Consider the following 13,309-nt stretch of genomic DNA (forward strand, 5'->3'; position numbering starts at 1 on the left):
CTCTGTTTAGACAGACTTTTTGTGTGATCAGTCGGTGTTAAATGTTGGTGCAGGGTCCACTGCTGAATGACGAAGAGGAGGAAGATGAAGAGGCCCCAGTGAAACCCCAGCGCACGGTACGCACAGCCACACTGCTTGAAGTTAATCTAAATGCTGTACAATGAATGCCCAGTAACAAAACATGTTTTCATGTTCAACATGTGTGATGTTCTCAGGAGAGGAAAGCTGCACGTGCAAGCAAAGAGGCAATGAAACAACTCCACAGCGAGTCTCAGAGACTGATCAGAGGTCAGTTTACAGCAAGCACTTCTGTTTTGTTTGATTCTGCCAATGTGTTAGCTCTTCTTTAACTACTTTATATTTAGGTTTGCCAGTTAAGCATCAGATGACTTGGATTTTAACTGTGTGGTTTGATTATTAGAGGTGTTTCATGTCTTCCAGGCAGGTGAACCAGCATCTTTGACACATTCTTCTATCTTTGTAGAGTCTGCTCTAGGCTTGCCCTACCACATCCCTGAGCCAAAGACCATTGACCAGTTCTTTAAGAAGAGAGCCAGGCCAGAGGGTCCTGCCATGGCATTATTGAAGTAAATGCAAACATTTAACATTTCAGTTCAGCAATCAGCGGCATAAGCTTTATTTTAGGATAGACTTGTGACCAAGTTTGTCAGCATTTTTAATTTCACGTGATTCTCATTTGATCAATTATAGACTTTCTCTGCAATACACACACACACACACACAATCAGAATTGATCCAAAGTTTATAAGGCAGCTATATTTCCCTGCACACATTAATGAAAATCTTCTTTGCTTTAGATCTACAAAGTATTCAGCCATGATGTTGGAGACGTCACCAGCTCCTCCTATAAACCCATTCAGTGAGCCCCAACAGGAGTCTTGTCCCTCTCTGGAGCGCTCGTCTGCTCAGATCCAACCCTTACCTCAGCCTGCTGCCACCTCATCTCCACAGCAGGAGAGCCTCAACCAGGACCAAGAAGCAGCTGTGGCCCTAGATCCTGACCAGGAATCTGGCCCTATGCTTTACCTCTCTGAGAGTCTGCAGGGGTCAGTCACAGCAGATGGAGAAATGAGACAAGCTTCTGACTCTGAAGAAGACATGTCTGTCCCTATAGAACAAAGCAAAACTACAGTAATGTCTGACTCTGAAACACTGCAAAAGGACCCTTTACCTGGTGCTTTGGCTGAGCCTTTAGCTGCTCGGTGTGTTGGCACTGACCCAGCTGCAGCAGAGCCCTCAGCGCAGCAGCCCACCAAACCAAACAAGGACAAATTGGCCAGATTAAAGGAGCTTGGCCTGGAACCCCCACCTGTTGCTAAATTGTGTGCAGATGACGGTGCGTTTGTTCATCTTGAGCCTCCGCAGCTTAACCCTGGTGAGATGTCATTCTCTTAGGATTTCAAGATTTAAGGGAAAAAACATGTCATAAGTCGGATTAAACCCTTGTTTACCTTCTTTTTCAATCAGGTGTTGAGGCCCTGAAGGTGCGTTACCTTCGGCATGTCCAGGTACCCGTGCAGCCCCAAGGAGAGCATAAAATGCATCTCAGCATCATCCGTAAAGACAGCACCCCATCTGGCAAGGAAGAGTTGCACGCTGAGTCGCTTACTGTCACTGTTAAAGAGGGAGCAGATAAGCCAGCGCCCACCAAGCCCGGTACAGGATACTTTAAAATAGTTCTAATATTTACCTCAAATAACAAGCAGTTTTAAGGGGAGACAGGAGACTGTTGAACCCTTTAAAACCGTTAACACACAACAGAAGTATTGGTTTTTGAGTGGGACATTGAGATGTATTATTCCCTGTCCTGGCTCTTTGACATGACACATCCTCTGGGCCTTTGTGTAGGGGAGAAGCTGCTGACGCTGAAGCAGCGTCTACAGTTGGCCATGGCCCAGCGGAGACAGGTGGAAAGGGCACGCAAGGCTGAGCTGAATCACCTTGACAATGAAGACTGGGGTGAGGAGGAGGAGGAAGAGGAGGAGATGACAGATGAATCAGAGGATGAAGAGGTAAGAGGATGTGTTTTGTGTCTCATTGCTTTTAGCAATCAAATTACTGTAGACACAGTTGTGCTTGTGTCCCCTTTTCTTTATTCATCATTCCTGTTCTCTCTATCAGGGTGTAGATAACTTACTGGGAGGAGATGATGGAGAAGATGAAGTTGAAGCAGAAGACGAGGAGGAAGGCAGTGTAGTGCAGAGTATCAGGAGCCCTTCTCCAGTGACACTGAACAGACCCTCATCAACGCCTGATCTCATTAACACAGATGGCACACTCCTGCTGTTCGCTGGCAACTCCTGCTCTCGTACTGGGTTAGTGTGTGTGTGTTTTCTGGTTGTGTGTCTTTTAGTGCTTTTCCACTGTGGGAATGTAACAAGCTCTAATCTGGCGGTCTCCATACTCTGAACCCCGGGGACGGGGCCGTGCTCTTCGCACACAGCTGAGCAGAGTGTGTCAAGTCAAGGACCACATTGTTTCTTAGTCATGTGTCCAACAAAATCTGCCAGTAGTTGTGTTATGCTTGTTCAACATCTGTACACAAACTTGTGTGTGTGAAGTCTTTGTCGCTTCACCCACAGTCAACTCCTTGGGGATCCTATTTAGTAAGAACAGCTTGTCAGAGAGACTTAGTAGCTCAGCTTTGGTGTGTTGCTTGTCTGAAGTTATTCTTTTATCACATTTATAATAACATATTTGTGTTTGTTGTGGGTTGTAAAGCTTGACATGTATGCTTTTCCTTTGTAGTGATGGTGTAAAAAGGTCTGGTCCTTCTGGACAGGATGGCAGCAATAAGTTGGGTGAGTAGGATGAAGGACCTGCATTTGTCTATACATTTTACATTCACAATAGATTGATGTAAAGTCATCAAGACAAAATGTCTTAAATATAGTAACGGTAATGTTTTTTTTTCCCCACATTTCTTTTCACTGCATTTGAAAAAAGCCCTACTTAACAGTAGAACATTTATTGTGAAACACTTCCGTCCTTTTTACCTGCTCTCATCCCTCTGATTTGCAGAAGAGGATGACTCCCTGTCCCTGGTGAAGGACAGTAGCCACAACAGTAGTTTTGAACTTCCAGGATCAATGATCACCTCCTACCAACCTGTCAATCACCAGCGCTCCTCAGGGAGAGGTGTTCCAAGCTCGTCGGTTTTCCGCTCCCCTTCTCCCTGCCTCTTCAGGCCCAGTTTTCTTGGCTCTGCCTCGAAGGTAAAATTGCAGGTTTGTTTAATACATACTGGTAAAACACACTGGAAGAATTTTTGGAAGCATTTTCTATGTGCGTTGAGTGGCAGTCTCACACTACAGATAGATAAAATTCCATTGAATCAAATGAGTCAATCCACACTGAATCCGTAAGACCCTTCCAGTGTGTTTTACCAGTTGGTGTTAAATTTACATTATCAGGGGTGTGAATCCTCCAAAACCTACTTAGGATTAAATGAATATGGTCAGTTCTGCCAAGCTTAATATTGTCAAGTTGTGGTGTCATAATTCATTCAGTGATCCCAGAATAAAGCACTTGAATTTTTCTTTCATCTTTTTTCCCCCATCAGAGTTCAGGGAAGCTGTCGGAGCCCTCTCTCTCTCTTCCTGTTGAAGACTCCCAAGACCTATATGCACCTCCTTCCCCAGGTGCAGATTCAGGACCCCTGACTGAAGCAGCTTCTGGCCCTGGCCTGGGAGGTGACTCCCAATGCCGCTTCTCCCTGGAAGATGATGCCCATTCCCAGTTACTTGACGCAGATGGCTTCCTGAACGTGGGGCCTCGTCCCGGCGTGCCTGGCTCCCACAAAAGACAGTTGATCCTGGACAGTCTGGATGAAAATGCAATGGATGGCAACATGGGGGAGCTGCTAGGGTTGTGCTCAGGTGTTTTTGGGACAGTAGAGAGTGGCTCCGGTACAAGCGGAGGCCTTGGACCCATGCAGGAGGATGAGCTGCTTCGTCTGTGCTCTGGAGCATTTCCACCAACACAGGCAGGAGAGGAGCTGATGGAAATGGAGAAGAATAAAGATGGAAGACAAGATGAAGAATCTGAAAATACTATGGATCAGCTCCTGGGGCTGTGTTCAGGCAAATTCCCTAGTCTGGGTAAGAGAATGTGATGTCCCCTCTTTATTTTTATCAGTGTTTGCTGTGCTGTGTATTTATTCTAAAAGTACTTCTTGATTGAAATCATCTACACGTCAACAGTTGTGGTGTCATAATTTATTCAATGATCCCAGAATAAAGCACTTTAATTTTTCTTTCATCTTTTTTCCCCCCATCAGAGTTCAGGGAAGCTGTCGGAGCCCTCTCTCTCTCTTCCTGTTGAAGACTCCCAAGACCTATATGCACCTCCTTCCCCAGGTGCAGATTCAGGACCCCTGACTGAAGCAGCTTCTGGCCCTGGCCTGGGAGGTGACTCCCAATGCCGCTTCTCCCTGGAAGATGATGCCCATTCCCAGTTACTTGACGCAGATGGCTTCCTGAACGTGGGGCCTCGTCCCGGCGTGCCTGGCTCCCACAAAAGACAGTTGATCCTGGACAGTCTGGATGAAAATGCAATGGATGGCAACATGGGGGAGCTGCTAGGGTTGTGCTCAGGTGTTTTTGGGACAGTAGAGAGTGGCTCCGGTACAAGCGGAGGCCTTGGACCCATGCAGGAGGATGAGCTGCTTCGTCTGTGCTCTGGAGCATTTCCACCAACACAGGCAGGAGAGGAGCTGATGGAAATGGAGAAGAATAAAGATGGAAGACAAGATGAAGAATCTGAAAATACTATGGATCAGCTCCTGGGGCTGTGTTCAGGCAAATTCCCTAGTCTGGGTAAGAGAATGTGATGTCCCCTCTTTATTTTTATCAGTGTTTGCTGTGCTGTGTATTTATTCTAAAAGTACTTCTTGATTGAAATCATCTACAGTGTACAGTCTGTTCTGCAGGTAAACTTTGGTGACCTTATTAAAAGCAGACAGTTTATTATTGTAATGAGAAATTAAACAGACAATTCCTTAATAAGAGCCTGAAGAACTGTGAAGAACCTGAGTCTGTCCTGTGACGTATTTATACTTCTTGGTCAGGAATGTTTTCTCTGTCCTTGACACTCTGTGGTTTTAGTGGATTCACATTTTCTTTCTTTTGTTTGTGTTGTTTTTTTAAACCTTTCCCTGTTAAGATGTTTGATGTTATGGTTTCATTCATTTCAGATTCTACTCACACAGCTTCACCAGCACCAAACAGGTACAATACACAGACTTGATCTAAACTAAACGTCATCTGAAATGTTATTAAGTAAGGCTGTTTTGCTTTAATACCAAACTAAACCACGTCACTATTTCCATCTTTTTACTCATCATCTTAACACTACCTTACAGTATAAAAATATTAATGGAATTTGAATTGGATGCAAGAGTCTAACACTGGTTTCTTTCTCTCCAAAGTAAAAAGAAATCAGAGGAAGAGGAGCAGGTGGAGGAAGAGGATTGCGGGTTTCGGCTTCTGTCAGATGTGGAAAGTCATAGTGAGCAGGTAAGATGCCTCAGTGAGTCTGTTATTGTTTAGGTACGATTCCACTCTATATGTAACACAGTGGACGTATGTCTTTGTGATACAAATGACAAGTGAGCTGTGGCCTTACAGGAGGAGAGCGATGAGGATGGTGGAGGGGAAAGTGAGGAGGAGGATGAGGAGGCAGATGATATAGAAGAGGAGGAGATGCAGGGTTTGTTTGCATCACATCTAGTCAAGAAAAATAAGAAAATGTAAGTGAAAAATCACATCAGACTTCATTTGTGTTGTACCCTTCATGTAACGTTGTACATTTTAAATGAGTTGTCAGAACAAATCCTCCTTGTAACAAAGGTTTTACTTGGTTCTCACATCCTGTTCACAGGCGCTTGGCTGACTACCTGGAATCGGAGGCTGCGCTGTCAGGCAGCGATGTGGGCAGCGATGATGAAGAAGGTGATGGAGGGAGTGAATACGAGGAAGAGGAGCTTCTTGAAGAGCTTCCCTCTGACGAAGAGCTGCAGGACCAGGTCAACAAGATCCACATGTGAGTAACAGCTGCTTTTTACACCATGTTTATCTTCTTATTTCCAAACAGTTGTAATTATGGAGTTCACCACCTCAATCAGTTTATTAAATGCCATTTCTTGTGTTTTTGAATATGATGCAAGTGCAGAGGAAACCACTAAGAGTAAGTTTTTATTTTTTTAAAGGAAGCAGATACAGGATGACGACAAGCGCCGTCTGAGGCTTTACCAAGAGCGCTACCTCCTTGATGGTGACCTGCACTCTGATGGTCCAGGACGAGCTCGTCGCTTCCGCTGGAAAAGCACAGGTGGGTTTGACAGAGTAAATACCATATGCTACTTATTAAAAGATATAACCCAAATGGTGATCGAGTATGTTACTGCTGAGTCAAGAGCACCTGAGATTCATGTGTATTTATTCAGTTTTATGTGCATTTTCCTACATTCAGTTCAATTCAGTAGAACTTTATTTAACCTGTAAGGACAGTTGTATTCAACAGCTGCCACTTGTCCACAGATACAAGTGGAGTGGAGATAGAAGAATTAAGAACAATGCTGCAAATTAAGGCTATAAGCTTAAAAATTATGTGGAACTGGTATAAAAAATTATGTATAAGTGTGGAAAAAAATGTCTGTGAGGTGGATGTTTGAACTTTGAGTCTCTCCGATTTTCAATTTAGATTCTATAAACGCCTTTTGGTGTTTTTCAAGAGTTTCCTTCTGAATCTTTCCTGCAGATGATGCTTTCGACATGGACAGGATGGGGGCAGAGGGCGAAGAAGAGGAGGAAGATGAAGACATGGACCAGAGTGAGGTCCAGAGGAGGAAAGAGAGGCTGGAGAGGGAGCAGTGGCTCAGAGAACAGGTAGGTCAGACAGTTTGTACTTTGTGTTCAGAAGTCCCAATTGCAGATAGTGGTAAGGACGACTGTGGGTCAGTGGGTAGAGCAGTCAACACAGGTCCAAGTGTCCTTGGGCAAGACACGGAACCCCCCATTGCCCCTGATGGTTAGAGCCATCGGTTGAGTTGATGCCGCAGATGGCTGCCTCAGTTCTGTACTGGAAACAAATTGTGTGTAACATACTTGGCTAAATAAAGGTGGTTATTATTATCTTATATTAAAAAAAAAAGGAACTAGTCATTTAAAATCATACATTTGCTGTGTTGAGTTCAGAAAATGTTTGTAAATTCAGTGCAGGTTTCACAGACATTTCGCCCTGTAAACATTAAGCAGAGTAAAGCCAGGCCATGTGAGTGCACAGGGTGCTTCATTGTTCGGTGTCTTTTCTCCCAGTCTGAACAAAAAGCCAAGAAAGGGGAGGATTTGGATGTAGACGATGAGAAGATCGGAGAGGAGGACAGTCAGTTTATGAAGCTGGCCAAGAAACTGACTGCCAAGACTCTGCAGAGAAAAGGTTGGTCTGATGTGAGACCTCACAAGAAGAATCCCACACATGTTTTAGTTCAGTTATAGTTAGATTAATAATTACTCTAAAGTTTAGGAGCACTGACAGCAAAGGTCCTTTTGTGTGCAAATCTGTACCCAGGAACTACCTGAAGGTTAGAGAGAGGACAAACGACACACACAAACTAGTGACACAACTGTCTTATTCTTTTGTTCCAGTTACACTCCTAGCAGCTGAAATGTGATAAAGCTGTAGACAGGAAAACGTACAGTATTAAGTACGGTGAACATGGTATTACATGTGGTTAACACTTTCCACATTTTCAGCAGAGAGAAACAGTCTCATCTTAGAGGCTACAGAGATATTTGCTTTCCGATCTGCTTAACGCTGTCTGTTGATAAGTGTCTGTAATGTCACCTGATGTGCTACAGTGCTGTGGAGATACAGCAGAGCCACGCGCACACAGTCCACCCCAGACACTGAACAGGACAACCAGACTGCTGCCAACACTGAAGTTAAATGACAAGTTACATCGGAGTGTTTCTTCCTAGCAGTAGCATTGTTGTTCCTCCAAGACATGAGTCAGTTTTGATTTCATTAATTTCATCTCCTCAGATCTAAACAGTTTGCTGTGCTACAGGGCATAACTCTCATATAAAGGAATCGAGTTTAGCTGTTTGTGCTTCTGTTCCTGTAAACTGAGGCACCTTTCAAAACGTTACAAAGTGCATTCACGTGGGTGATTGAGGATCTTCTTGTTATTGTTTGCACTACTGTCACTGATTGTACATGGTTTTAAGTCGTAGCCTATTAGGTTGTACCATTTAACCTAATTACGCTAATCTAGTCTTCTTATTCTATTTTATTCCATTTTTATTCTATTTTAGTTTCTTAAATGCTATAGCACTCGATACTAGGTGAGAGAGAAATGGTATATTGGATTTTTCTTTATGTCCGCCACATAAATATATATCGGGGTGGCTGTGGCTCACGAGGTAGGACAGTCGTCTTCTGACCAGCAAGTTGGTGGTTCGACTCCCGGTCTCCCCGCATGCCTAAGTGTCCCTGAGCAAGACACTGAACCCCAAATTGCTCCCGGTGGCTTGACTAGCGCCGTTGTGTGGAATCGGTGATGTGTCGTCATCGGTGTGTGAATGTGTGTGTGAATGGTGTATGATCTGCTTGTAAAGTGCTTTGGCCAGTGCAACACACTGTGAAAATGTGCTATATAAATACAGTCCATTTACCATATAGTGAATTGACAATAAAAAAATCTCTGAGTCTTAGCATTTCATGCCTGCATCAGACTGAAGTCCCTGTTTAACAGTCATACCTTGTTCCAGTATGATTGTTAAACAGGGACTAATTTGAATCTGTGCAGACATTTTTACCACTCTGAGAGACTGGGTTACTGCAGCAGCTTCACTCGGATTGTTCCACTGCTCTAACACTCTCACCGTTTTCAAACCAGAGCCCCCTGTCGCACCTCAGCCAGAGAAGACCTCATCAGCTTTGAATCTCTTCCAGAGACCCTCACAGCATTTACAGGTACACCACTGGGAATTTGATTTGCTTTCCTGACTTTAAATTCTGGAAAACAAAAATCTGACTTGATTTAAAAACAACAATTTCTTTGCTTGTCATTTGATGCTTTTATTCTGAGAAGATATGTCATGGTTCTTAGCCAAATGTGAAGATGTATTTACTAGGGTCAGCAGGATGGCTTTTTCAGCACGTTTATCGTTAAGAATTTCTACTCAGGGTGCTGTGTTGCTAATAGCTAAAAGTTTTCAAAGGACAAGACACTAGGTGGTGCACGAGAGAATAAATGTTCTGCCTCGTTCAAAATATTGTAGAATAGTTTGAGTGGTTGTGTGTTGGTGATTGGCCTTAAATATTTATCCAACAAAGTTCATGATATATCCTCTGTGATCTGTACAAGGGCCATCTAAGATTTTTTGGTTTTGATTTCTTCCAGGTGAGGAGAGGATCACTACTGAATCAGCCTCGCGCCGTCCTCCAGAAGCTGGCGTCGATCTCTGAGGGGAACCCTCTGGCGCCTAGAACCAGCCGGGGGTTTTTGTTTCAAACGCTCTCTCCTGAGAAGGACAACTCGATATCAGCTGCTCCCCAAAATCAGGTGATGAATAATATACAGTGAAACCTTGGATTGCGAGTATAATTGGTTCCAGCAACGTGCTCGTAATCCAAAGCACTCGTATATCAAAGCGAATTTCCCCATAAGAAATAATGGCAACTCGGATGATTTGTTCCACACCCACTTATCCATATAAAAATGATTACAGTGATACAAAATACAGTATAAAGTAAAAATAAAACAAATTAACCTGCACTTTACCTTTTGAAAAGAATCGTGGCTGGCGTGAGGGGCCATTGTTGCAGCACAGATATTGACTATACAAGTGAAGCGTGAGAACCATCGGCTCAGTCGTGACGTATGTCATGTGACTCTCTGCAAAAAACTTCTGAGATGTACTAAAGGTCCCATGTGCAAGGTCTGTCCCAAAGATACCACCTCGTAGCCAAACGGTCACCGATTGAGTGTCCATCACAGTCTATGATGAGCATCCTTTCACATCCAGGTGAACGTGATCACTGGTTGATAAGTGGAGTGGAGCTGATCCCCACCGCTAACCTCAAAAACAGTGTTTTGTTTCAGCCAGCCACCTTTCTATGGGTCAGTTTGACATCTTTGATGTATTCTAGATGTGTGACACTAGGTGGAGTCAAAGCCCACACTGCTCACAGGAGATTTAAATGGCAACAAACAAGCGTGCTTATTCAAACATCTTTCCTCAAAGAGCTGCCAGTAAAATTTGATAAATCTACATTTTATTTATGTAATACAGTAAGTTATACCGCTGTTAGTTGAACAGTAGTGTTAACAGCTTGCACTGAGTTATTTTATCTGCTTTGCCAGATTGTGTTTTCTGCAACTCGGGGTTGTGAACTTCTGATGTGTTTGATCCTCAGATGATGATGAAGAAGAGGGGGCAGGTGGAAGCTGTCAACCCAGCAGCCAAGAGGGTCTGCAGGGAGAACAAGCCTACTGGACAGATTAAAGGCCCCCAGAGGAGCATCTTCAGCTTCCTGGACCACTGAGGTCACAACACACTAAGGGACTGATCAGCAAACCAATAAGGGCCAGAACATAGCAGCCTCATCCAGTAGGTCACCAGGCAAAAGGGGTCAACAGCGCCCTTCATCACTGGCTGAGGTGTCCGGTTAGCCGTTGCATCTGCGTCTTTTATGGCACACAAATGTCGATGGGCGCATGTTGATGTTGCCTTAAAATGGCACCACTGAAGCATCTTTTGATGTTTCACTTGGTGGGCTGAGTCCTGCTTCTGTCTTACATGACTCAGTGTGGACCACGCCACTAAGATCCCTTTTAAATAGGTTTTATCATGTAAATAGGAATGACTTGGCTTTGTAATGCTTTGGGACTTGGACTGATGATTTCAAATGTTTGTTTTACATTGTAAATAAAGGAAAATTTTAAGACATTGCTCTGCTTGCTTCTGTATTCCCTGCTTAGGCTGAATGTTGCCAGGTAACAGTGTTTGTACAGTAAGCAGCAATGCAACAGGTACAGTATGATGTGCACTTACTGTTATTTCCCACATGTGTCTTGGGATTCTGCATTGTGCTGCATCACAGCCAGGCTCCCTCTTAAATGTTATATAAGCAGCATATGAGCACAGTTGGTTTTGTCTAAATGACAACAAAAATGTCAATAAAACTTGAATTCTTACCATTTTCAAATGTCTTTAGTGTACAAGACCTTAAGTATCTTGGCAGGGGCTTCAGACAAGCAGAGCAGTACTACAGTAGCTTTACATTGAGCACAACAAACGAGGCACTTGATATGGAGAGACGGCTTAGAGTGTACGTCAGTGGACAGTTGGATGCACTGTCCAACGTCTCATCGGTATTTACAGCATTTGATGCATTAATTTTCTTTTCCTAAAAATCAAATTCCTTATTATAGGACAGGAATTTTGTACAAGTTGGTTTCTGTTTAAGGCATATTGAGATCACACAAAAAAATTCCTATCTCAGCTTTTTTGCGATCCTGATTGTGAAAGTTTAGTTTAACAGGATGGGAAAGCCTTTACTTAAATCCTCCTAAACACATCCACCTCATGCATGTTCAACAGCTCCACTTCATCTGTCCCTTGCTAAAGAGATCCACACTCAGAGATTCCTTTGACTCTTTATTTCACTTTTTCCTCCTGGTTTGAAGCACAAATTGCCGTTTAGAGACTAATGATTTGGTAAGAGGCTAATATTAGGCCAGCTTAAAATGGAGGATCATTTAACGAGCCCTTGCATGTCTCTCCATCTCATTAGTAGCCACGGTGATTAGGAGAAGATCCTGGGGTTAGGGATGGACGCAGGAGGCCCCATTACACATCATTAGGGGCCAATGCCAGGAGGATCTGGAATGAACCCCGTGGTGGGCCCCGCCTATAGTGAGCTGTTATACCTGCAGGCCGTCAACTTAATCCTGGTGTTAAGGTAATGATGATATTTTGTCTTTTTCAAAGAGGGTGATGTTTTTGTTTGTCTGAGAGTGAAAATTCTCAAGAATGTGCCTGAATTTCTGTGAGATCTTAAGGGCCAAGAGGCCCTTTGAGCTATGGAATAATTAGATGGATTTTGTTGTGGAGCGGCATCGGTCATTACTTTTGAGCCATTACAATGCAATTAATCGAGATAAAGACGACTCCAAATCCTAAGGGTCTGTTTGCAGGGTTGAGAAATTAATTCTAATTAGAATTTAATAGGAATAATGTCTTTGCAAGTTGGGGAGTAATTCAGCCTTGGTGGGATTCTGCTTTGTAATCCTTCTTCTCTTTCTCTGCATCAACACCATACTCGCTTCTCACAACTTTGTTTAACTCCAGAGAGGGAATTACAAGGTCAACGCAGTAAAGCCAGCCCACACCCCACCCCCTGAACTCCCAATTCACTCCACACTTGAAAGAGGAGGAAGGTTACAAGTTTTGGCATCGAGGCCCAGCTTCTAAATATCTAGAGGACATGGATCTGATTTTATTCAGATTATGAGGAGGAGAGAGGGCAGGGGGTGGAATAATTGAAAAGAAACATGAGCTGTAGCACCCAAGGGTTTGTGCGCTTGTGTTGTGACGTATGGACTGTACAAGTATGTCTGCTCACATCTGTGCCTAAAATAAAAGTGTATAATCAGTGTGCAAAGCAGCCACCGTGTTGGAATAGCAGTTCAATTTAGCACGTCTTGGTTAATTTGGCTGATTTTTAAGAGTGCTGGCTGTGAGCTCAAAGTCCAGCAGGCTTCTCTTTACAGTCTCTGTGCATCTCAGCACCAAGAATCTGACAGAGGAGCCTACGGGCACTGCTGGTGCCTTCGGCCGCTGTTGCAGCCGACACCAGTGCTGGAACAGATGTGGAGCTGAACTGAGGGAAGTGGGTCATGGTGCTGCAGGCCATGCACAATTCAAACAAGGTCTTTTTGTGCACAAGGTAAGTCATGGTCCTTTTTAACTCTTTCTGTGTGTGTGTGTGTGTGTGTGTCAAAGGAGAAAGGGTGGTTAGTGTTAACATTACAATAATCTCTTCCCTCAGGAGGCTCCGCAGACGACCCTCAGTCCTCTGAGTTCAGACTATCTTTCTTTCCATCAGTGTCCTCTGTAGTTGTTTTGTAACTTGGGTTTTCTTTTTCATTTTTGTTAGAGAAAGAGATGGAGAGAGAGATGATTTTGCATGTGACGAGGCCTTGGGCGGACGGCTGTGTTTGATGTATTTTTTATGTGCTTAGGCTACTGTGCGAAGAGGGAGGGAGGGAGGGAGGGGA

General features: G+C 43.8%; 1 protein-coding gene across 1 annotated transcript; it reads left to right on the top strand.

Annotated features, from left to right (window-relative positions):
• Positions 1-25: 25 nt before the first annotated feature.
• On the top strand, positions 26-10,622 carry clspn (claspin). Its single transcript, XM_020597504.1, has 22 exons — positions 26-116; positions 216-288; positions 485-587; positions 819-1,396; positions 1,489-1,677; positions 1,870-2,033; positions 2,143-2,336; positions 2,770-2,822; positions 3,043-3,236; positions 3,584-4,121; positions 4,224-4,228; positions 4,301-4,838; positions 5,216-5,249; positions 5,450-5,537; positions 5,649-5,770; positions 5,902-6,063; positions 6,230-6,351; positions 6,781-6,908; positions 7,338-7,458; positions 8,921-8,997; positions 9,428-9,589; positions 10,444-10,622. Exons 1-22 carry the CDS (start codon positions 42-44, stop codon positions 10,570-10,572), a joined length of 3,849 nt encoding a protein of 1,282 aa, XP_020453160.1. The 5' UTR covers positions 26-41; the 3' UTR covers positions 10,573-10,622.
• The last annotated feature ends 2,687 nt before the right edge of the window (positions 10,623-13,309 follow it).

This window comes from Monopterus albus, unplaced genomic scaffold, assembly GCF_001952655.1.
Source record: "Monopterus albus unplaced genomic scaffold, M_albus_1.0 scaffold34.1, whole genome shotgun sequence".
NCBI lineage: Eukaryota > Metazoa > Chordata > Actinopteri > Synbranchiformes > Synbranchidae > Monopterus > Monopterus albus.